This window comes from Ascaphus truei, chromosome 2 (genome assembly GCF_040206685.1).
Source record: "Ascaphus truei isolate aAscTru1 chromosome 2, aAscTru1.hap1, whole genome shotgun sequence".
In the NCBI taxonomy this organism is placed as follows: Eukaryota; Metazoa; Chordata; class Amphibia; order Anura; family Ascaphidae; genus Ascaphus; species Ascaphus truei.
Window position 1 is genome coordinate 298,599,922 of NC_134484.1, and position 22,956 is coordinate 298,622,877.

Sequence of the window (22,956 nt, forward strand, 5' to 3'; positions counted from 1 at the left end):
CACAAATTTACAACTTGCAAACAACTACCCAAATTTCTACTCATACTATTACTCTCTCTAGCAGGTGATATTGAAACTAACCCAGGTCCTCCCATTTCAGCTCTGTCCCATGCCCCTGAGAATTCCACCTTTAAATTCCAAAAAGTGCTATCTGTCGCCCATATAAACATCCGGAGCCTGCTGCCCAAACTGGATGAACTAAGGGCATGGTGCCTTATGCATAAACCCAAAGCCATCATTTTTACAGAAACATGGCTATCCCCTAAAACCCCTGATGCAAATATTGCCATTCAGGGATACTCCATTTTTAGGAGAGATAGGTCAAAGAGAGGAGGAGGGGTGTTATTTTATATTGCAGACACCTTACAATTTACACTGTTAAATTGCCCACCAAGTCCACCCTCTTTTGAAACTCTAGTTGGCAAAATCTGCCTCCCCTTTTCTAAGCCCATCTTGCTTGCTGGCATCTACCGCCCCCCTAAAGCCCCTCTACAATCCTTGACTGATATCACCCAATTTCTTGGCTCCATTTCCTCTCTGAATGAGAAGAGTGAGCTGCTAGTTCTAGGGGATTTCAACTTCAATTGGCTTGACCCTAAAAACCACAAAATCCAGATACAACTCAAGTCACTTAACCTATCACAACTCATTTCCCAACCCACACGGATAAACCTGAAATCGCATAACCATTCCTTGCTAGACTGGATTCTCTCCTCAAACCCCAGCAGAATCCAATCCTCTGGCATCCTTCCTGATATTTTCAGTGACCATGCAATAGTGTACTGTGTAAGCAAAATTAAACCGCCCCATTCAAGCTCTAAAGTTCTCCTCACTAGAACATTTAAAAACTTTAACCCACAACAGTTTCTGGATGACCTTACCAACTGCCCATGGCACAGAATCGATTTAATTCCCGACCCAGATTCTGCGCTCGACTATTTCCAATCCGAGTTCTTAAAACTCTGCGATACCCATGCTCCACTACGCAAAATAAGGGTACGGGCGGCCCACCTTCCATGGGTTACACCTGACCTTATAGCACTCTACCAGTTCAGGGATGCCTTGTGGAAAAGCTACAAAGTAACTGGCACTACCAAGGATCTCAATCACTACAGATGCATGCGGAACATGTGCACAAGGCAAACAAGGCATGCAAAAGCACAATATTACTCTGACAATCTCCACCAAAATACATCAAACCCAGCTAACTTCTGGAAGGTTATCAACAATATATTCCAGCCTCCTAACCATCAACAACCAAGTAATATCACTAAGGGGGGTATTACTCTGACAAACCCCACTGACATTGCAAATGCATTCAATGATTACTTTTTGGGGTGTGCCACTAACTTATTAGCGAAACGCAGCACAAACCCCAAACATGAATCTCATTCTGGGAGTATCCCTACAGTCCCACCCCCTCCCAACACTTTCCACAATTTTCAATTTAGCCCAGTATCTGAAGAGGAGATTACACAAGCGCTCCTCAAACTAAAACTAAGCAGCCAATGTGGACCCGACTTACTACAATCTAGGTTCCTACGACTTGGTGCCCCAGCCATTGCCAAACCAATTACGTCCATAGTCAACTCTATCCTGTCTGCAGGCCATATCCCTAAGACCTGGAAAACTGCCAGAGTTGTCCCAATCTTCAAAAGTGGGGACAAAAACACTGTCTCAAACTACAGGCCAATCTCACTTCTCCCAATTCTATCCAAAGTTATGGAAAAATGTGTCCACTCCCAATTAAGCGATTTCTACACCAAGACAAATTTCCCTAGCCAATTCCAGTCTGGGTTTCGTCCCAAACACTCCACCGTAACTACCCTGCTAAAAGTTTGCAATGAAATCCAGTGTGGAATGGAACGGGAAAAGGTAATAGGGGAGCCCCTGCTGCTGCCTCATAGAATATGAACGGTGAATGGTGCTCTGGGTATACACTGAATAGGTAGAAATAGTAGAAAAGAACCCAGTGTAGCACTCAAGTTCACCCTCTGGTGATTAGTGTGTGATTTAAAACATAAACTTTATTAATACAACACATATATAAAATTATGGGTGTTAAAATGACATACTAGAGGTCATAGGATCATTATACTGACAGCCATAGGGCTCGTGATCAATATAATAGATGTCTCCTGTTGTGTATCAATATCACACAGGAAACTAAATAAATCTTGATAAGAACCTCAATGAGGGTGAAAAGGTAGGGTTAACTCGACGATGTACTCTACCACCAAGTCACAATAGGCAATATATGCATAAACCATAAGTGGTGATGTTGTGACTGGTGGTAACCGGTGTACTTTGAAGCAAATATATTGTGCACCAGTAGGTCTCAATGTGCAGTCTAAAACAACCTCCTCAGTAGTAATGAATGTGTGCACATTACTGTATGAAGCTGATCACAGGTAGACCCCAGAGGTTCACAGTATAGGCATATAATACCCTGTAGTGACCACTGCAATAATGTCATAGATGGTGATAGTTTGCAATGTGTTTGTGGGCACCCTTATATGATCAGCTGTGCACAAAAATCATCAATGCATATGTGGAGGCGGAGGCTGTGAATACAGATCGTGGTAACTCAATAGCAGTATAATACAGCACATATATGTAAGGACTGCACTCAGTACTTAGTAGGGAGCAATGACCCTAACAGTATACAGTAACAAGAGGCTCTAAGTGTCCATCGGGGCACTGGTAGCCTGTATAACAGCGGGCAGGACACCGCATCAACTCGCAGTCAGAGACATGAATGCGGAAGTGATTTCAGCCCTGCGCGTGCACGTGTGGAAACAGAGCCGACGCGCGCGTTTCGTGAGGGGCTTTCTCAAGGCGAAACAGACTATGGCTGTCAGAATAATGATCATATGACCTCTAGTATGTCATTTTAACACCCATAATTTTATATATGTGTTGTATTAATAAAGTTTATGTTTTAAATCACACACTAATCACCAGAGGGTGAACTTGAGTGCTACACTGGGTTCTTTTCTACTATTTCTACCTATGGAATGGAACGGGGACAACTCACTGGTGCAGTATTCCTAGATTTTGCAAAGGCTTTTGACACCGTTGATCATGTTATCCTGCTTAACAAACTCCAGAGCTCTGGAATAGGGAAACATGCTTTAAACTGGTTTCAGTCCTACCTATCAGGAAGATCCCAACATGTGTCCATCTCAGGCTCTAACTCCAACCCTCTGGATATCACCTGTGGTGTCCCACAAGGCTCTGTTCTGGGGCCCCTACTCTTCTCAGTGTTCATTAATGATCTTCCCACAGCTTGTAAGGAAGCCTCAATACACATGTATGCAGATGACACAATCCTATATGCACACAGCCATAGCCTCTCTGACCTTCAACACATACTTCAGTCTGACTTTTTGAGACTCGAAAACTGGATTTCCCAAAACAAACTGTTTTTAAACACTGACAAGACTGTACCAATGGTATTTGGGACCAAGACTAAATTTGTAAAGCTTCCAGTGACTGAGCTCCTGATTAGAACCAACGCTAACACCACCCTAACACCTGTCACTAGTTTTAAATACCTGGGCTTATGGTTTGACTCCCACTTAACATTCGGGATGCACATTGATACCCTGACAACCAAGACCTATGCCAAACTAGGGGTACTTTACAGGAACAAATCCTCCCTAAGTCTCCTGGTCAGAAAGCGTATTTCACAGCAGATGCTAATGCCAATTATTGACTATGGAGACATAGTATATGGCTCGGCTCCTCAAACCCACCATAGCAAACTTGACACCCTCTACAATTCAATTTGTCGTTTTCTTCTCCAATGCAACTACAACACACATCACTGTGAAATGCTCAAAGAACTAGATTGGTCATCACTAGAGTCTAGGCGCAAAGTTCACCTTTCCTGTCTCACCCTCAAATACTTTCTGGGCAAGCTACCCAGCTACCTGAACAAGCTCCTCACCCCTACCACATGCAGCACCTATCACCTGAGATCAGACTCCAAAAGACTATTCATGGTCCCAAGGCTCAACAAAGTATCCGGACGTTCCTCCTTCTCCTTCTGTGCACCCCAAAACTGGAACAACCTACCAGAGACTCTCATATCCACCACCAGCTTAAGTTCTTTCAAATCTAAGGTTGTCGTCTCACACTTTAATCTGGTCTGTAACTGTTTCATACGCTCATAATATATATTTTCTTTAACTGTGCACGCAATGTCTTGTATATAATGTATACCTTGTTCATTTATGTAACTGTACTTGTAACCATGTATTATTTGTTTTACTCTGTGCCCAGGACATACTTGAAAACGAGAGGTAACTCTCAATGTATTACTTCCTGGTAAAATATTTTATAAATAAATAAATAATTGTGATCTAGTATTAATGAGTGTATTTATGCTAGATTACATTTTACATTAATGGAATGTAAATTCAGTATCAAAAGAATCAAACATAAAAAACGCTATATTTTATTTAAGTCTCCCGGCTCCAATACCCATACAGAAGAATTACACCAAATGTATAAAAAAAATATTTAAACAAAGGAAAAACTCAATGGGATTAATTTTCTGTAATAAATGTGGTGCTGCTTTTTTGCATAGGTCTTTCTAATTTTGCATTTAAATTCTTTTTTTAATAAATAGACCCCTTCCAGTCTACCTAATAGAGTAGATGACGGTATCTTGCCTCAGATTAAACACTAATTTCTTAAGGTGCTTGAAACTGATGTAAAACTTTCTTTTGATTGCGTACAAATTTGGAGATCGCAAGTGTTGGTTGTTATATAAAAGCAGTCATCTATTGAATCTCATGCAGGTTTTGTACATACAGTATATTCAAGATTATGTGTCCTGAAATTATGTGATTAAATAGGTTTTTAGCTTCAATGGAGTTCTGTTGCAAATTTGAGTTGACTGCTGCTTTAAGATACATGTTTCCCCCCCCCAAAGGTTTGACAAGTAATTGTTTGAAAGCTGCATAGAAAGCAAAAAAAAACAAACAAAACAAAAAACAGGAAATGCTTTTTCAAAAGTGAAATCTTAATGTGCCTATTAGTATATTGATTACAGGATTATAAATGGTTGGCCAAAATGTGTTCATATAATTACTGGGTGTTCCTTTGCTGATGAACTTTTCCTTTTTCCGTGTTTTTTACCTTAAGGTTTAAATGGTTTCAATCAATGTCTTCCTAAACACACAGTTTTACTAAAAACTTGTTTTATATAACTGCTGCATAAAAGATACAGGTCACTAACTTGGATATAATGGTGATATTTCTCCCAAAGTTTAGACCTAAAGCTTGCAGCTCTGAAGATGCTTCAATTATGGTACTGTTAAGGATACTGTAGCTACTCAGTTGCAGCAAAGCATATATCTAATATACAGCACTGAAAATAAACAGAGGCCACCAGCTACTTTCAGTCCGATTTTGTAGCAGTGAGCATCTTTGCTCTGCAATATTTATATGAGAATCATAAATGAAATGCTGAAAACACAATAAAACCCAACATTATTGTTTAAAGTTATACATTGGTTCATGGATACCATGTAAATGAATAGCTGACACAAGGTCAGCGAGACATCACAAGAAAGTACATTCAGCCAGCCAGATTTGGGCAATTAGGCGTTAAAGGTGTTAAAGATTAATTTAATAAACTCTGTATTTTGTTCTCAATGAGCGGTATGCACTCTTTTGTGGTTTAAACATTAGTTCAACTCAAGATTATAAAAACACACTTGAATATTGGAGATGGGCGAGTTTTTCACCGAAATTGAAATCTGCAAGTTACTTTTCAATTGTGGATCAGTCTAAAAAAAAGAATGTACATCCACCAGTTCATTCATTCATTTGCGGATGTCATAAAATCCACCCACGAACAGAAGGAGAGTGCATATTTAAGGCAATGTCACAAGTGATAGATATATCTATATCTCCCAAAACCCACCTTGAAATAACTTGTGGCGAGACATAATTTGCCCATCTGTATTTAAAATTATCATTCATTAGATAAATACATACTTTATTTACAAAATGTAGTACCTAATTATAATTATACCTGTACTAGCTAAAACTAATTAGGGTCTTGAATTTTAAACCAGACTGTAATGAATACAGTAGCCCACACTAACACGTGAATCAATCTGAGTGCTAAGTAACTATTTGTAACCATGTATTATTTGTCATATTAACTATGTCCAGGACATACTTGAAAACGAGAGGTAACTCTCAATGTATTACTTCCTAGTAAAACATTTTATAAATAAATAAATAAGAGTCAAGACAAAAAGGTCCATTATAGGTAAGCTATGCTACATCTACCCAAATCCCAAAATGGCAATCCTCGGGAACGCCTGTGCTAATCACAAATGTATGAAGTTGAGCAACTCTACTTTTAAATATAACTTTGCAAATATAAACTGTCAACAATGTGCGGCCCGCATATGAGACAATAAGGACATAATTACCATGGCCTGCTATGACTTAGAGACTTATAGATGATACAGTATACAGTACATTGTTTATTTTATTTGAACAGTTTTGGATTTTTTTTTTACATATACCAGAAAGAAAAATTAAGTTACATTTTGAAATAAGACTGTAGAATCAGATTTCCACATGACTATATTTGAGCAACATACAGCATACTGTATGTTATCCTCCTCCCCATTGTGGACTGCAGTGGAGTGATATTTCCTGTATGGAGAGATCATTTTTGCATTCACAATCTTGCAATAAGGTTTCCAAATATTGTGCCTCAGTTGACAATTCAATAGCCCAGAAATAATGTCAGGTTAATTCATACTTTTCAATATCTCCTGGTGCAGAGGAAGGGTCCTGAAGTTCAAATGCTCGTTCTGTAGTGTAACATATAAGGGCCGCTTTTCGTTCATTGTCTCGAACAGGTTGATCATCTAAGGAAAAAACATGCATCTCAATACATAACAAATACTCTTTGGCTAGTTAGGAAGCAGAGTGAATAACCTAGGAGGTCCACAAGCTGCATTGTGGTCACTCCTTGAATTACCTAAAGTTAAATTAGCATAAAATGTAGTCAAAACTAAATAAAATGTCTGCGATAGCCTTTGACTACTTCCTTTCAGCATATGTTGGAAGCACCCTTTCATTAAAATGCAGTCAATGCTTCATTATAATAGGATATGACTTCTCTAATACAAATATATTCTGCTTCCAGTTAAGCAAATAAGATTTTGGGAGTAATTGTATATTGTCCGAAGTGACCGTCCGCGACCTTTTTGACGGATGGTGATTTTCAGACTAAAACGTCCCAGAAATTTCGCATGAGACTATATAGAATAAGGCCTTTAGCAGTTGAAGCTTCGCCTAAAACATTTGCCAGGGAATGTGTTTTGAATTTGTTCATCACATGATGTCTGCATCATTTCCCATTCCTCCCTCTACCAATAAAAGCAGAGCCGAGAAAGAAAGTTCTCTCAAACTGTATTATACAGTAAAGATGTGCATTTTTTTCTGTTTCCCCAAATTAGATGCTGGAGTTTTAAGAAAATATCAATTTCGCCTGAGGTTACCATGGTAGATTCCACTGGGTACAGAGGGAGAGCTCCGTATTTACCTCCCAGAGACTTCATATTTTGACTGATTATCTCCTGAACAAAGTATCAGATTGTAAAAACAAAAAACATCCCTTGAAAAAGGCAAGAGGCTTCCTTTAAGGCGAATATACGAAATGTTTGCAAAGAAAAGATCAAATCGGCTGGGGCTGCTGTTTTTTTTTTTTTTTTTTTTCAATGTTTTTATTAGGCATTTTTAGAAAATACAACATTTCTGACATATATCGTAGCCTAATATTTTCCAAAACATATTTTTTAAAGGGGGGGAAAAGAAAGGCAACCTAAGTTGTCCAGGAAAGAGAGGGGGTGCCTTCATAGAGAGAAGGTAAGAGGGAGGGTGATGGGGTAGATGAGGGGGTGTGAGGGAGGGGAGGGGGTTGGGGAGGGTTATTGTCGTCCCACTTGGCTGTTAGGGTGTTTCTGGTGAGATTCGTGTGAGTTTTTTCTTATGGAGGGGGAGTTGGTCTCCCTCTCACCTGGGATGGTCGGGGCGCTCTGGTAAAGTGGAACCAGGGTTCCCAGATATCCTCAAAGGCCGGGGTTTTTTGTCTGATGTTGGCTGTGAGCCTTTCCATAGTCAATACTTCCCCAATCCTGGGGCTGCTGTTTTAATGTTCATTGGAAAAATTCCAACAGAAGAATGGTTTCAGGTCGCACGGCCCTTATATATTGATATATAGGCAACATTCTGTGGAGAAAATGTTGCACCTATCTTCTTTAGTAAGTTCCTGAGTAATGTGAACTTACGGGAAAATTTAGCTAAAACGTGAAATTTAAGCGAAAAACGCAAAACCTTTTGCGACCCTTGACCAGTCAGAATCTTACTAGGGAAACCTACTCTAGTGAATATGACCAGTGCTCGACAAACCCGGTCACCCACTCACCAGGCACGAACAGAAATTGGCCGGTGGCCAGTTACTTTTCCCCCGCTCTGAAAAAAAAATCCCCTGCTCTGCAAAAAAAATTAAAAAAATCCCCCTAGCTGATTGGCCAATAGGGTGTGATGCGGAATGGAGCCCTTCCTTCTCTGCAGGGGTAAGTAATGGGAGTGCTGCTGCTCGCACAGTCCCCCTGTCTCCTGCCCCCGGTCCCCGTGGCTGACTGCACGCTCGGGGCGGGAGGTGGTAGCGGGGGTGTTCCCCCTTCTCGCCCCGGTCCCCGCTTCCCCCTGATCTCCGCGGCTACCTGCGCGGGGCGGGAGATGGTAGCGGAGGTGTTCCCCCTTACTCCCCCGCTTCTTTGCTTTCTTCATGCTCCTAAAAACCAATAAGTGAGGGGAGGAGGGGTGTGGAAAAAGCTCTAGCTACTGTCTAAGGAACGGTGCCAGGGGTAAAGGATAGAGAGCAACAACTACACTTGCCTAGGCAAGAAAAAGGACCCCTTTACAACAAGCACTCGTATTATAATGGACGTGAGGAAATAAAATAAATGAAACCTTTATTAATTATAAGGGTAAAAACAGAAAGTGGAGGGATAGACACACAACACAATAAAAAAAGTATTGAACAAATACTTCTCAGTCCTGTAATTTAGACTGGTAGAAATGTAAATATAGGGAACCTTGTGGGAACTGGCACATGCAGAATAGATGTATAGCTTGTGCCTCAGTGTGGTATAGATGTTAAACCAGGTCTGGTGTCTGTCACTGGTATACCGGACAGATAGTGGTATATATACCCACAACTGATTAAATTGTTTCTCTAGAGGAGTACACAGTAGTTGGATGAATGAGTAGGGAGTGATCTGTGCACATTGTCTCAAACTCCCATACCAGATATCTCCAAATACTATTGAAGCTAAGTATAGTACTCTATATATTGAAGAGTAAACAAAGTAAATAATAAAGATAAAAAAAGGAAACCCTATGGGCGACACATCATGTTAAAATTGAACACTGAAGCTACTGTGTAGCTAGGAAAACAGGCTTCAAAGCATTAAGTGTGAGTATACAAAGGCTCCCCAGCAAGGCACGTAAGCAATAACTGATTGATACTATGAAGTGCCTGAGCCTGTGAGGAAGCAGTAGGACAAATATATAATACACAATAAAATGTTGTAAACTGCTTCACAGGAACCTCCGTGGAAATAGCACATATGAAGCAATAAAGGTAAGTATGTGGCTAAGTATATTTGCTGATGTATCAACAGGTGTTTCGAAGTGATACTTTCAAGCCTGTTGGTAGCAGTGACCAATATATAGGATAAATATATCTCCTTGATAACATCCGAATATATCAGTGGCTGTGGACACAATTGCAGGAGTATCAATAGTGCAATTCAGTCCATTAATCCAGATTTCCATATAGGTCGCTAAAATACCTATTTTGCATCTGTGCAGTGTAGGTATAACGTGAATGGTCTACCAAGACACTCAGAGAATTTTTTTTATCAAGATGGATAGTACCTGAGTGAATGAGACCGGATGCCCTGAGGACGTTGTATAAGTCAGATAGTACTAGCCAAAACTTCCACCCGGCGTGGTGTATTAATGAACACCATAGAACATTAGCTAGCCGGGTGGAGGGGAGTATACTGTGAGTAACAGGTAGCCTCGATATTGCTCAGCCCTATAGTGGCTGCCTCGTAGCTACACGAAGGAGCGCCCACCACCGACGGCCGTTTCGCGTCACACTGACGCTTTCTCAAGGTGGCCACCTTGAGAAAGCGTCAGTGCGACGCAAAACAGCCGTCGGTGGTGGGCGCTCCTTCGTGACGTCAGCACGTGTCAGTGCAGTGGCGTCTAGCGTTCAGTGTAGCTACGAGGCAGCCACTATAGGGCTGAGCAATATCGAGGCTACCTGTTACTCACAGTATACTCCCCTCCACCCGGCTAGCTAATGTTCTATGGTGTTCATTAATACACCACGCCGGGTGGAAGTTTTGGCTAGTACTATCTGACTTATACAACGTCCTCAGGGCATCCGGTCTCATTCACTCAGGTACTATCCATCTTGGTAAAAAAAATTCTCTGAGTGTCTTGGTAAACCATTCACGTTATGCCTACACTGCACAGATGCAAAATAGGTATTTTAGCGACCTATATGGAAATCTGGATTAATGGACTGAATTGCACTATTGATACTCCTGCAATTGTGTCCACAGCCACTAATATATTCGGATGTTATCAAGGAGATATATTTATCCTATATATTGGTCACTGCTACCAACAGGCTTGAAAGTATCACTTCGAAACACCTGTTGATACATCAGCAAATATACTTAGCCACATACTTACCTTTATTGTTTCATATGTGCTGTTTCCACGGAGGTTTCTGTGAAGCAGTTCACAACATTTTATTGTGTATTATATTTTTGTCCTACTGCTTCCTCACAGGCTCAGGCACTTTATAGTATCAATCAGTTATTGCTTACGTGCCTTGCTGGGGAGCCTTTGTATACTCACACTTAAGGCTCTCTGCTTTGAAGCCTGTTTTCCTAGCTACACAGTAGCTTCAGTGTTCAATTTTAACATGATGCGTCGCCCATAGGGTTTCCTATTTTTATCTTTATTATTTACTTTGTTTACTCTTCAATATATAGAGTACTATAATTAGCTTCAATAGTATTTGGAGATATCTGGTATGGGAGTTTGAGACAATGTGCACAGATCACTCCCTACTCATTCATTCAACTACTGTGTACTCCTCTAGAGAAACAATTTAATCAGTTATGGGTACATATACCACTATCTGTCCGGTATACCAGTGACAGACACCAGACCTGGTTTAACATCTATACCACACTGAGGCACAAGCTATACATCTATTCTGCATGTGCCAGTTCCCACAAGGTTCCCTATATTTACATTTCTACCAGTCTAAATTACAGGACTGAGAAGTATTTGTTCAATACTTTTTTTTATTGTGTTGTGTGTCTATCCCTTCACTTTCTGTTTTTACCCTTAAAATTAATAAAGGTTTCATTTATTTTATTTCCTCACGTCCATTATAATACGAGTGCTTGTTGTAAAGGGGTCCTTTTTCTTGCCTAGACAAGTGTAGTTGTTGCTCTGTCTCCTAAAAAACCACATGATGTCACTCAGGTGTCCCCTAACCATGTGTTTGAGGTGAAAAAAAGCAACAAACAAAAAAACTAGTGCAATTAACAAACTGATGAAGTTGCCACTCATAAAATTCACCCTCAGACTCTCTGTGTCTCTCACCCTCTCTCTCTATGTGTCTCTCACCCTCTCTCTCTCTGTGTCTTTCACTCTCTCTCTCTCTCTCTCTCTCTCTCTCTCTCTCACCCTCTCTCTCTCTCTCTCTCTCTCTCTCTCTGTGTCTCTCACCCTCTCTCATCCTCTCTCTCTCTCTCTCTCTGTGTCTCTCACCCTCTCTCTCTCTGTATCTCTCACCCCCTCTCTCTCTCTGTGTCTCTCACCCTCTCTGTGTCTCTCACCCTCTCTCTCTCTGTGTGTCTCTCACCCTCTCTCTCTGTGTGTGTGTCTCTCACCCTCTCTCTCTCTCTGCGTGTGTCTCTCACCCTCTCTCTCTCTCTCTCTCTCTGTGTCTATCACCCTCTCTCTCTCTCTCTCTCACTCTCTCTCTCTCTCTCTGTCTCTCACTCTCTCTCTCTCTGTGTCTCTCTCTCTCTCTCTCTCTCTCTCTCTCTCACTCTCTCTCTCTCTCTGTCTGTGTCTCTCACTCTCTCTCTCTGTGTGTCTCTCACACTCTCTCTCTCTCTGTGTGTCTCTCACACTCTCTCTCTCTCTCACACTCTCTCTCTCTCTCTCTCACACTCTCTCTCTCTCTCTGTGTGTCTCTCACACTCTCTCTCTCTCTCTGTGTCTCTCTCACACTCTCTCTCTCTGTGTCTCTCACACTCTCTCTCTCTCTGTCTCTCACACTCTCTCTCTGTGTCTCTCACACTCTCTCTCTCTGTGTCTCTCACACTCTCTCTCTCTGTCTCCCACACTCTCTCTCTCTGTCTCCCACACTCTCTCTCTCTCTGTCTCTCACACTCTCTCACACTCTCTCTCTCTCTCTGTCTCTCACACTCTCTCTCTCTTTGTCTCTCACACTCTCTCTGTCTGTCTCTCACACTCTCTCTCTCTGTCTCTCACACTCTCTCTCTCTCTGTCTCTCACTCTCTCTCTGTCTCTCACACTCTCTCTGTCTCTCACACTCTCTCTGTCTCTCACACTCTCTGTCTGTCTCTCACACTCTCTCTGTCTGTCTCTCACACTCTCTCTCTGTGTCTCTCACACTCTCTCACTCTCTCTCACTGTCTCTCACACTCTCTCTCTTTCTCACACTCTCTCTGTCTGTCTCTCACACTCTCTCTGTCTGTCTCTCACACTCTCTCTGTCTGTCTCTCACACTCTTTGTCTGTCTCTCACACTCTCTCTGTCTGTCTCTCACACTCTCTCTCTGTGTCTCTCACACTCTCTCTCTGTGTCTCTCACACTCTCTCTCTGTGTCTCTCACACTCTCTCTCTGTGTCTCTCACACTCTCTCTCTGTGTCTCTCACACACTCTCTCTGTGTCTCTCACACACTCTCTCTCTCTGTGTGTGTCTCTCACACTCTCTCTCTCTGTGTCTCACACACTCTCTCTGTGTCTCTCACACTCTCTCTCTCTCTCTCTCTCTCTCTCTCTCTCTCTCTATCTGTCTCTCACACTCTCTCTCTCTCTCTGTTTGTCTCTCACACTCTCTCTCTCTGTGTCTCTCACACTCTCTCTCTGTGTCTCTCACACTATCTCTCTCTGTCTCTCACACTCTCTCTCTGTGTCTTTCACACTCTCTCTCTGTGTCTCTCACACTCTCTCTCTGTGTCTCTCACACTCTCTCTCTGTGTCTCTCACACTCTCTCTCTGTGTCTCTCACACTCTCTCTCTGTGTCTCTCACACTCTCTCTCTGTGTCTCTCACACTCTCTCTCTGTGTCTCTCACACTCTCTCTCTGTGTCTCTCACACTCTCTCTCTGTGTCTCTCACACTCTCTCTCTGTGTCTCTCACACTCTCTCTCTGTGTCTCTCACACTCTCTCTGTGTCTCACACACTCTCTCTCTGTGTCTCACACACTCTCTCTCTGTGTCTCACACACTCTCTCTGTGTCTCTCACACTCTCTCTGTGTCTCTCACACTCTCTCTGTGTCTCTCACACTCTCTCTCTGTGTCTCTCACACTCTCTCTCTGTGTCTCTCACACTCTCTCTCTGTGTCTCTCACACTCTCTCTCTGTGTCTCTCACACTCTCTCTCTGTGTCTCTCACACTCTCTCTCTGTGTCTCTCACACTCTCTCTCTGTGTCTCTCACACTCTCTCTCTGTGTCTCTCACACTCTCTCTCTGTGTCTCTCACTCTCTCTCTGTGTCTCTCACTCTCTCTCTGTGTCTCTCACTCTCTCTCTGTGTCTCTCACACTCTCTCTCTCTGTGTCTCTCACACTCTCTCTCTCTGTGTCTCTCACACTCTCTCTCTCTGTGTCTCTCACACTCTCTCTCTCTGTGTCTCTCACACTCTCTCTCTCTGTGTCTCTCACACTCTCTCTCTCTGTGTCTCTCACACTCTCTCTCTCTGTGTCTCTCACACTCTCTCTCTCTGTGTCTCTCACACTCTCTCTCTCTGTGTCTCTCACACTCTCTCTCTGTGTCTCTCACATTCTCTCTCTCTCTGTCTCTCACATTCTCTCTGTGTCTCTCACACTCTCTCTCTCTGTGTCTCTCACACTCTCTCACTCTCTCTCTGTGTCTCTCACACTCTCTCACTCTCTCTCTGTGTCTCTCACACCCTCTCACTCTCTCTCTGTGTCTCTCACACTCTCTCTGTGTGTGTCTCTCACCCCTTCTCTCTCTGTGTCTCTCACCCCCCTCTCTCTCTGTGTCTCTCACCCCCTCTCTCTCTGTGTCTCTCACCCCCCTCTCTCTCTGTGTCTCTCACCCCCCTCTCTCTCTGTGTCTCTCACCCCCCTCTCTCTGTGTGTCTCTCACCCCCCCTCTCTCTGTGTGTCTCTCACCCTCTCTTTCTCTGTGTGTGTTTCTCACCCTCTCTCTCTCTTTGTGTCTCTCACCCTCTCTCTGTCTCTCATCCTCTCTCTGTGTCTCTCACCCTCTCTCTGTGTCTCTCACCCTCTCTCTGTGTCTCTCACCCTCTCTCTGTGTCTCTCACCCTCTCTCTGTGTCTCTCACCCTCTCTCTGTGTCTCTCACCCTCTCTCTGTGTCTCTCACCCTCTCTCTGTGTCTCTCACCCTCTCTCTGTGTCTCTCACCCTCTCTCTGTGTCTCTCACCCTCTCTCTGTGTCTCTCACCCTCTCTCTGTGTCTCTCACACTATCTCTGTGTCTCTCACACTATCTCTGTGTCTCTCACCCTCTCTCTGTGTCTCTCACCCTCTCTCTCTCTGTGTCTCTCTCTCTCTCTTTCTGTGTCTCTCACCTTCTCTCTCTCTGTGTCTCTCACCCTCTCTCTCTCTCTCTCACCCTTTCTCTCTCTGTGTCTCTCACCCTCTCTCTGTGTCTCTCACCCTCTCTCTCTGTGTCTCTCAATCTCTCTCTCTCTGTGTCTCTCAATCTCTCTCTCTCTGTTTCTCCCACCCTCTCTCTCTGTGTCTCTCACCCTCTCTCTCTCTGTGTCTCTCACCCTTTCTCTCTCTCTCTCTCACCCTCTGTGTTTGTCTAACCCTCTCTCTGTGTCTCTCACCCCCTCTGTGTGTGTGTGTGTGTCTCTCTCTCTGTGTCTCCCACCCTCTCTCTCACCCTCTCTCTGTCTCTCTGACCCTCTCTCTCTGTGTCTCTCACCCTCTCCCTCTCTCTGTGTCTCTCACCCTCTGTCTGTGTGTGTCTCTCTCACCCTCTCTGTCTCTCACCCTATCTCTCTCTCTCTGTGCCTCTCATCCTCTCTCTCTCTCTCTGTGTCTCTCACCCTCTCTCTCTGTCTCTGTGTCTCTCACCCTCTCTCTCTCTCACCCTATCTTTCTCTCTGTTGGTCTCTCACCCTCTCTCTTTCTGTGTCTGTCACCCTCTCACTCTCTCTCTGTGTCTCTCACCCTCTCTCTTTCTCTGTGTGTGTCTCTCTCTCTCTCTGTCTCTCACCCTCTCTCTCTCTGTCTCTCACCCTCTCTCTTCTCTGTCTGTGTCTCTCACCCTCTCTTTCTGTGTCTCTCACCCTCTCTCTCTCTCTGTGTGTCTCTCACCCTCTCTCTCTGTGTGTGTCTCTCACCCTCTCTCTCTCTCTCTCTGTTTCTCACCCTCTCTCTCGCTCTGTCTCTCACCCTCTCTCTTTGTCTCTTATCCCCTCTCTCTCTGTGTGTCTCTCACCCTCTCTCTGTCTCTGTGTCTCTCACCCTCTCTCTCTCTGTGTATCTCACCCTCTCTCTCTCTGTGTGTCTCTCACCCTCTCTCGCTCTCTCTCTCTCTCTGTCTCTCACCCTATCTCTCTCTCTCTGTGCCTCTCATCCTCTCTCTCTCTCTGTGTGTGTCTCTCTCCCTCTCTCTCTGTCTCTGTGTCTCTCACCCTCTCTCTCTGTCTCTGTGTCTCTCACCCTCTCTCTCTCACCCTCTCTCTCTCTCTCTCACCCTCTCTCTCTGTCTCTCACCCTCTCTTTCTCTCTGTGTGTCTCTCACCCTCTCTCTCTCTCTCTCTCTCTGTGTCTCTCACCCTCTCTCTCTCTGTGTGTCTCTCACCCTCTCTCTCTCTGTGTGTCTCTCACCCTCTCTCTCTCTTTGTGTCTCTCACCCTCTCTCTCTGTGTCTCTCACCCTCTCTCTCTGTGTCTCTCACCCTCTCTCTCTGTGTCTCTCACCCTCTCTCTCTGTGTCTCTCACCCTCTCTCTCTGTGTCTCTCACCCTCTCTCTGTCTCTCACCCTCTCTCTGTCTCTCACCCTCTCTCTGTCTCTCACCCTCTCTCTGTCTCTCACCCTCTCTCTGTCTCTCACCCTCTCTCTGTCTCTCACCCTCTCTCTGTCTCTCACCCTATCTCATTCCTGTGTCTCTCACCCTCTCTCTCTCTGTCTCTCACCCTCTCTCTCTGTGTCTCTCACCCTCTCTCGCTGTCTCTCACCCTCTCTCGCTGTGTCTCTCACCCTTTCTCTCTGTGTCTCTCACCCTCTCTCTCTCTGTCTCTCACCCTCTCTCTCTCTCTCTCTCTCTCTGTCTCTCACCCTCTGTGTCTCTCACCCTCTCTCTCTCTCTCTCTCTCTCTCTCTCTCTCTCTGTGTGTCTCTCACACTCTCTCTCTGTGTGTGTTTCTAACCCTCTCTCTCGCTCTGTCTCTCACCCTCTCTCTTTGTCTCTTATCCCCTCTCTCTCTGTGTGTCTCTCATCCTCTCTCTCTCTCTGTCTGTGTCTCTCACCCTCTGTCTTGTGTGTCTCTCACCCTCTCTCTCGCTGTGTGTCTCTCACCCTCTCTCTGTCTCTGTGTCTCTCACCCTCTCTCTCTCTGTGTCTCTCACCCTCTCTCTCTCTGTCTGTGTCTCTCACCCTCTCTCTTGTGTGTCTCTCACCCTCTCTCTTGTGTGTCTCTCACCCTCTCTCTCGCTGTGTGTCTCTCACCCTCTCTCTCTCTCTCTCTCTGTGTCTCTCACCCTCTCTCTCTCTGTGTGTCTCTCACCCTCTCTCTCTGTGTCTCTCACCCTCTCTCTCTGTGTCTCTCACCCTCTCTCTCTGTGTCTCTCACCCTCTCTCTCTGTGTCTCTCACCCTCTCTCTCTGTGTCTCTCACCCTCTCTCTCTGTGTCTCTCATCCTCTCTCTCTGTGTCTCTCATCCTCTCTCTCTCTCTCTCTCTCTCTCTGTGTCTCTCACCCTCTCTCTCTGTGTGTCTCTCACCCTCTCTCTCTGTGTCTCTCACCCCCTCTCTCTCTCTCTCTCTCTCTCTCTCTCTCTCTCTCTCTGTGTGTCTCTCACCCTCTCTCTCTCTCTCTCTCTCTGTGTCTCTCACCCTCTCTCTCTGTGTCTCTCACCCTCTCTCTCTCTCTCTCTCTGTGTCTCTCACCCTCTCTCTCTCTCTCTCTCTCTCTCTGTCTATCACCCTCTCTCTCTCTGTGTCTCTCACACTCTCTCTCTGTGTCTCTCACACTCTCTCTCACACTTTCTCTGTGTCTCTCACCCTCTCTCTCTCTGTGTGTGTCTCTCACCCTCTCTCTCTCTCTCTCTCTGTTTCTCACCCTCTCTCTCGCTCTGTCTCTCACCCTCTCTCTTTGTCTCTTATCCCCTCTCTCTCTGTGTGTCTCACCCTCTCTCTCTCTGTCTGTGTCTCTCACCCTCTCTCTCTGTGTCTCTCACCCTCTCTCTCTCTGTGTGTCTCTCACCCTCTCTCTCTCTCTCTCTCTCACCCTCTCTCGCTCTCTCTCTCTGTCTCTCACCCTATCTCTCTCTCTCTGTGCCTCTCATCCTCTCTCTCTCTCTGTGTGTGTCTCTCTGTGTCTCTCACCCTCTCTCTCTGTCTCTCTCACCCTCTCTCTCTCTCTCTCTCACCCTCTCTCTCTCTCTCTCTCTCTCTCTCACCCTATCTTTCTCTCTGTGTGTCTCTCACCCTCTCTCTTTCTGTGTCTGTCACCCTCTCACTTTCTCTCTCTGTCTCTCACCCTCTCTCTCTCTCTGTCTCTCACCCTCTCTCTCTCTGTCTGTGTCTCTCACCCTCTCTCTCTGTCTCTCACCCTTTCTCTCTCTGTGTGTGTCTCTCACCCTCTCTCTCTCTCTCTCTCTGTGTCTCTCACCCTCTCTCTCTCTCTCTGTTTCTCACCCTCTCTCTCGCTCTGTCTCTCACCCTCTCTCTTTGTCTCTTATCCCCTCTCTCTCTCTGTGTCTCTCACCCTCACTCTGTCTCTGTCTCTCTCACCCTCTCTCTCTGTGTGTCTCTCACCCTCTCTCTCTCTCTGTGTGTCTCTCACCCTCTCTCTCTCTGTGTCTCTCACCCTCTCTCTCTCTCTCTGTGTCTCTCACTCTCTCTCTCTCTCTCTCTCTGTGTCTCTCACCCTCTCTCTCTCTGTGTGTCTCTCACCCTCTCTCTCTGTGTCTCTCACCCTCTCTCTGTGTCTCTCACCCTCTCTCTCTGTGTCTCTCACCCACTCTCTGTCTCTCACCCTCTCTCACCCTATCTCTCTCTCTGTGTGTCTCTCACCCTCTCTCTTTCTGTGTCTCTCACCCTCTCTCTCTCTGTGTCTCTCACCCTCTCTCTCTGTGTCTCTCACCCTCTCTCTCTGTGTCTCTCACCCTCTCTCGCTGTGTCTCTCACCCTCTCTCGCTGTGTCTCTCACCCTCTCTCGCTGTGTCTCTCACCCTCTCTCGCTGTGTCTCTCACCCTCTCTCGCTGTGTCTCTCACCCTCTCTCTGTGTGTCTCTCACCCTCTCTCTTTCTGTGTCTCTCACCCTCTCTCTCTCTCTCTGTGTCTCTCACCCTCTCTCTCTCTCTGTGTGTCTCTCATCCTCTCTCTCTCTGTGTGTTTCTAACCCTCTCTCTCGCTCTGTCTCTCACCCTCTCTCTTTGTCTCTTATCCCCTCTCTCTCTCTGTCTCTCACCCTCTCTCTTTCTCTGTGTGTCTCCCTCTCTCTCTCTCTCTCTCTTTGTGTCTCTCACCCGCTCTCTGTCTCTGTGTGTGTCTCTCTCTCTCTCTCTGTGTCTCTCACCCTCTCTCTCTCTGTGTGTGTCTCTCACCCTCTCTCTCTCTGTGTGTTTCTAACCCTCTCTCTCGCTCTGTCTCTCACCCTCTCTCTTTGTCTCTTATCCCCTCTCTCTCTCTGTGTCTCTCACCCTCTCTCTTTCTCTGTGTGTCTCTCTCTCTCTCTTTGTGTCTCTCACCCTCTCTCTCTCTGTGTCTCTCACCCTCTCTCTCTGTGTCTCTCACCCTCTCTCTCTGTGTCTCTCACCCTCTCTCTCTGTGTGTGTGTCTCTCACCCTCTCTCTCTCTCTGTGTCTCTCACCCTCTCTCTGTGTGTGTCTCTCACCCTCTCTCTTTCTCTGTGTCTCTCACCCTCTCTCTCTCTCTGTGTCTCTCACCCTCTCTCTGTGTCTCTCACCCTCTCTCTCTCTCTCTCTTTCTCTGTGTCTCTCACCCTCTCTCTCTCTCTCTCTCTCTCTCTCTCTCTCTGTGTGTCTCTCACCCTCTCTCTCTCTCTCTGTGTCTCTCACCCTCTCTCTCTCTCTGTGTCTCTCACCCTCTCTCTCTCTCTCTCTCTCTCTCTGTGTGTCTCTCACCCTCTCTCTCTCTCTCTGTGTCTCTCACCCTCTCCCTCTCTCTGTGTCTCTCACCCTCTCCCTCTCTCTGTGTCTCTCATCCTCTCCCTCTCTCTGTGTCTCTCATCCTCTCCCTCTCTCTGTGTCTCTCACACTCTCTCTCTCTGTGTCTCTCACCCTCCCCCTCTCTCTGTGTCTCTCACCCTCTCTCTCTCTGTGTCTCTCACCCTCTCTGTCTCTGTGTCTGTCTCTCACCCTCTCTCTCTCTCTGTCTCTCACCCTCTCTCTCTCTCTCTGTCTCTCTCTGTGTCTCTCACCCTCTCTCTCTCTCTGTGCCTCTCATCCTCTCTCTCTCTCTCTCTCTCTCTGTCTCTCTGTGTTTCTCACCCTCTCTCTCTCTGTGTGTGTCTCTCATCCTCTCTCTTTCTGTGTCTCTCACCCTCTCACTCTCTCTCTCTGTCTCTCACCCTCTCTCTCTTTGTCTCTTATCCCCTCTCTCTCTCTGTGTGTCTCTCACCCTCTCTCTTTCTCTGTGTGGGTCTCTCTCTCTCTCTCTGTCTCTCACCCTCTCTCTCTCTCTCTGTCTCTCACCCTCTCTCTCTGTGTCTCTCACCCTCTCTCTTTCTGTGTCTCTCACCCTCTCACTCTCTCTCTCTGTGTCTCTCACCCTCTTTCTTTATCTCTTATCCCCTCTCTCTCTCTCTGTGTTTCTCACCCTCTCTCTTTCTCTGTGTGTCTCTCTCTCTCTCTGTGTGTGTCTCTCACCCTCTCTCTGTCTCTGTGTCTCTCACCCTCTCTCTCTCTGTGTCTCTCACCCTCTCTCTCTCTGTCTGTGTCTCTCACCCTCTCTCTCTCTGTCTGTGTCTCTCACCCTCTCTCTCTCTGTCTGTGTCTCTCACCCTCTCTCTCTCTGTCTGTGTCTCTCACCCTCTCTCTCTGTGTGTCTCTCATCTCTCTCTCTCTGTGTCTCTCACCCTCTCTCTCTCTGTTTCTCTCACCCTCTCTCTCTCACTGTGTGTGTTTCTCACCCTCTCTCTCTCTCTGTGTGTGTCTCTCACCCTCTCTCTGTCTCTGTGTCTCTCACCCTCTCTCTCTCTGTGTCTCTCACCCTCTCTCTCTCTGTCTGTGTCTCTCACCCTCTCTCTCTCTGTCTGTGTCTCTCACCCTCTCTCTCTCTGTCTGTGTCTCTCACCCTCTCTCTCTGTCTCTCACCCTTTCTCTCTCTGTGTGTGTCTCTCACCCTCTCTCTCTCTCTCTGTGTCTCTCACCCTCTCTCTCTCTCTGTTCTCACCCTCTCTCTCGCTCTGTCTCTCACCCTCTCTCTTTGTCTCTTATCCCCTCTCTCTCTCTCTGTGTCTCTCACCCTCACTCTGTCTCTGTGTCTCTCACCCTCTCTCTCTGTGTGTCTCTCACCCTCTCTCTCTCTCTGTGTGTCTCTCACCCTCTCTCTCTCTCTCTGTGTCTCTCACCCTCTCTCTCTCTCTCTGTGTCTCTCACTCTCTCTCTCTCTCTCTCTGTGTGTCTCTCACCCTCTCTCTCTCTGTGTGTCTCTCACCCTCTCTCTCTGTGTCTCTCACCCTCTCTCTGTGTCTCTCACCCTCTCTCTCTGTGTCTCTCACCCACTCTCTGTCTCTCACCCTCTCTCACCCTATCTCTCTCTCTGTGTGTCTCTCACCCTCTCTCTTTCTGTGTCTCTCACCCTCTCTCTCTCTGTGTCTCTCACCCTCTCTCTCTGTGTCTCTCACCCTCTCTCTCTGTGTCTCTCACCCTCTCTCGCTGTGTCTCTCACCCTCTCTCGCTGTGTCTCTCACCCTCTCTCGCTGTGTCTCTCACCCTCTCTCGCTGTGTCTCTCACCCTCTCTCTGTGTGTCTCTCACCCTCTCTCTGTGTGTCTCTCACCCTCTCTCTTTCTGTGTCTCTCACCCTCTCTCTCTCTCTCTGTGTCTCTCACCCTCTCTCTCTCTCTCTCTCTGTGTGTCTCTAACCCTCTCTCTCTCTGTGTGTTTCTAACCCTCTCTCTCGCTCTGTCTCTCACCCTCTCTCTTTGTCTCTTATCCCCTCTCTCTCTCTGTCTCTCACCCTCTCTCTTTCTCTGTGTGTCTCCCTCTCTCTCTCTCTCTCTCTTTGTGTCTCTCACCCGCTCTCTGTCTCTGTGTGTGTCTCTCTCTCTCTCTCTGTGTCTCTCACCCTCTCTCTCTCTGTGTGTGTCTCTCACCCTCTCTCTCTCTGTGTGTTTCTAACACTCTCTCTCGCTCTGTCTCTCACCCTCTCTCTTTGTCTCTTATCCCCTCTCTCTCTCTGTGTCTCTCACCCTCTCTCTTTCTCTGTGTGTCTCTCTCTCTCTCTTTGTGTCTCTCACCCTCTCTCTCTGTGTCTCTCACCTCTCTCTCTGTGTCTCTCACCCTCTCTCTCTGTGTCTCTCACCCTCTCTCTCTGTGTGTGTGTCTCTCACCCTCTCTCTCTCTCTGTGTCTCTCACCCTCTCTCTGTGTGTGTCTCTCACCCTCTCTCTTTCTCTGTGTCTCTCACCCTCTCTCTCTCTCTGTGTCTCTCACCCTCTCTCTGTGTCTCTCACCCTCTCTCTCTCTCTCTCTCTCTTTCTCTGTGTCTCTCACCCTCTCTCTCTCTCTCTCTCTCTCTGTGTGTCTCTCACCCTCTCTCTCTCTGTGTCTCTCACCCTCTCTCTCTCTCTCTGTGTCTCTCACCCTCTCTCTCTCTCTCTCTCTCTCTCTCTGTGTGTCTCTCACCCTCTCTCTCTCTCTCTGTGTCTCTCACCCTCTCCCTCTCTCTGTGTCTCTCACCCTCTCCCTCTCTCTGTGTCTCTCACCCTCTCCCTCTCTCTGTGTCTCTCATCCTCTCCCTCTCTCTGTGTCTCTCATCCTCTCCCTCTCTCTGTGTCTCTCACACTCTCTCTCTCTGTGTCTCTCACCCTCCCCCTCTCTCTGTGTCTCTCACCCACTCTCTCTCTGTGTCTCTCACCCTCTCTGTCTCTGTGTCTGTCTCTCACCCTCTCTCTCTCTCTGTCTCTCACCCTCTCTCTCTCTCTGTCTCTCTCTGTGTCTCTCACCCTCTCTCTCTCTCTGTGCCTCTCATCCTCTCTCTCTCTCTCTCTCTCTCTCTCTCTGTCTCTCTGTGTTTCTCACCCTCTCTCTCTCTCTGTGTGTCTCTCATCCTCTCTCTTTCTGTGTCTCTCACCCTCTCACTCTCTCTCTCTGTCTCTCACCCTCTCTCTCTTTGTCTCTTATCCCCTCTCTCTCTCTGTGT

General features: G+C 46.2%; 1 protein-coding gene across 1 annotated transcript in view; it reads right to left on the reverse strand.

Annotated features, from left to right (window-relative positions):
• CEP72 (centrosomal protein 72) overlaps positions 1-22,956 on the reverse strand; it is a 179,069-nt gene that overhangs the window by 151,408 nt on the left and 4,705 nt on the right. Inside the window, exon 2 of the mRNA XM_075588599.1 lies at positions 6,797-6,905. Within this exon, the coding sequence (XP_075444714.1) occupies positions 6,797-6,905 (109 nt within the window). The remainder of the gene's footprint in view (positions 1-6,796; positions 6,906-22,956) is intronic.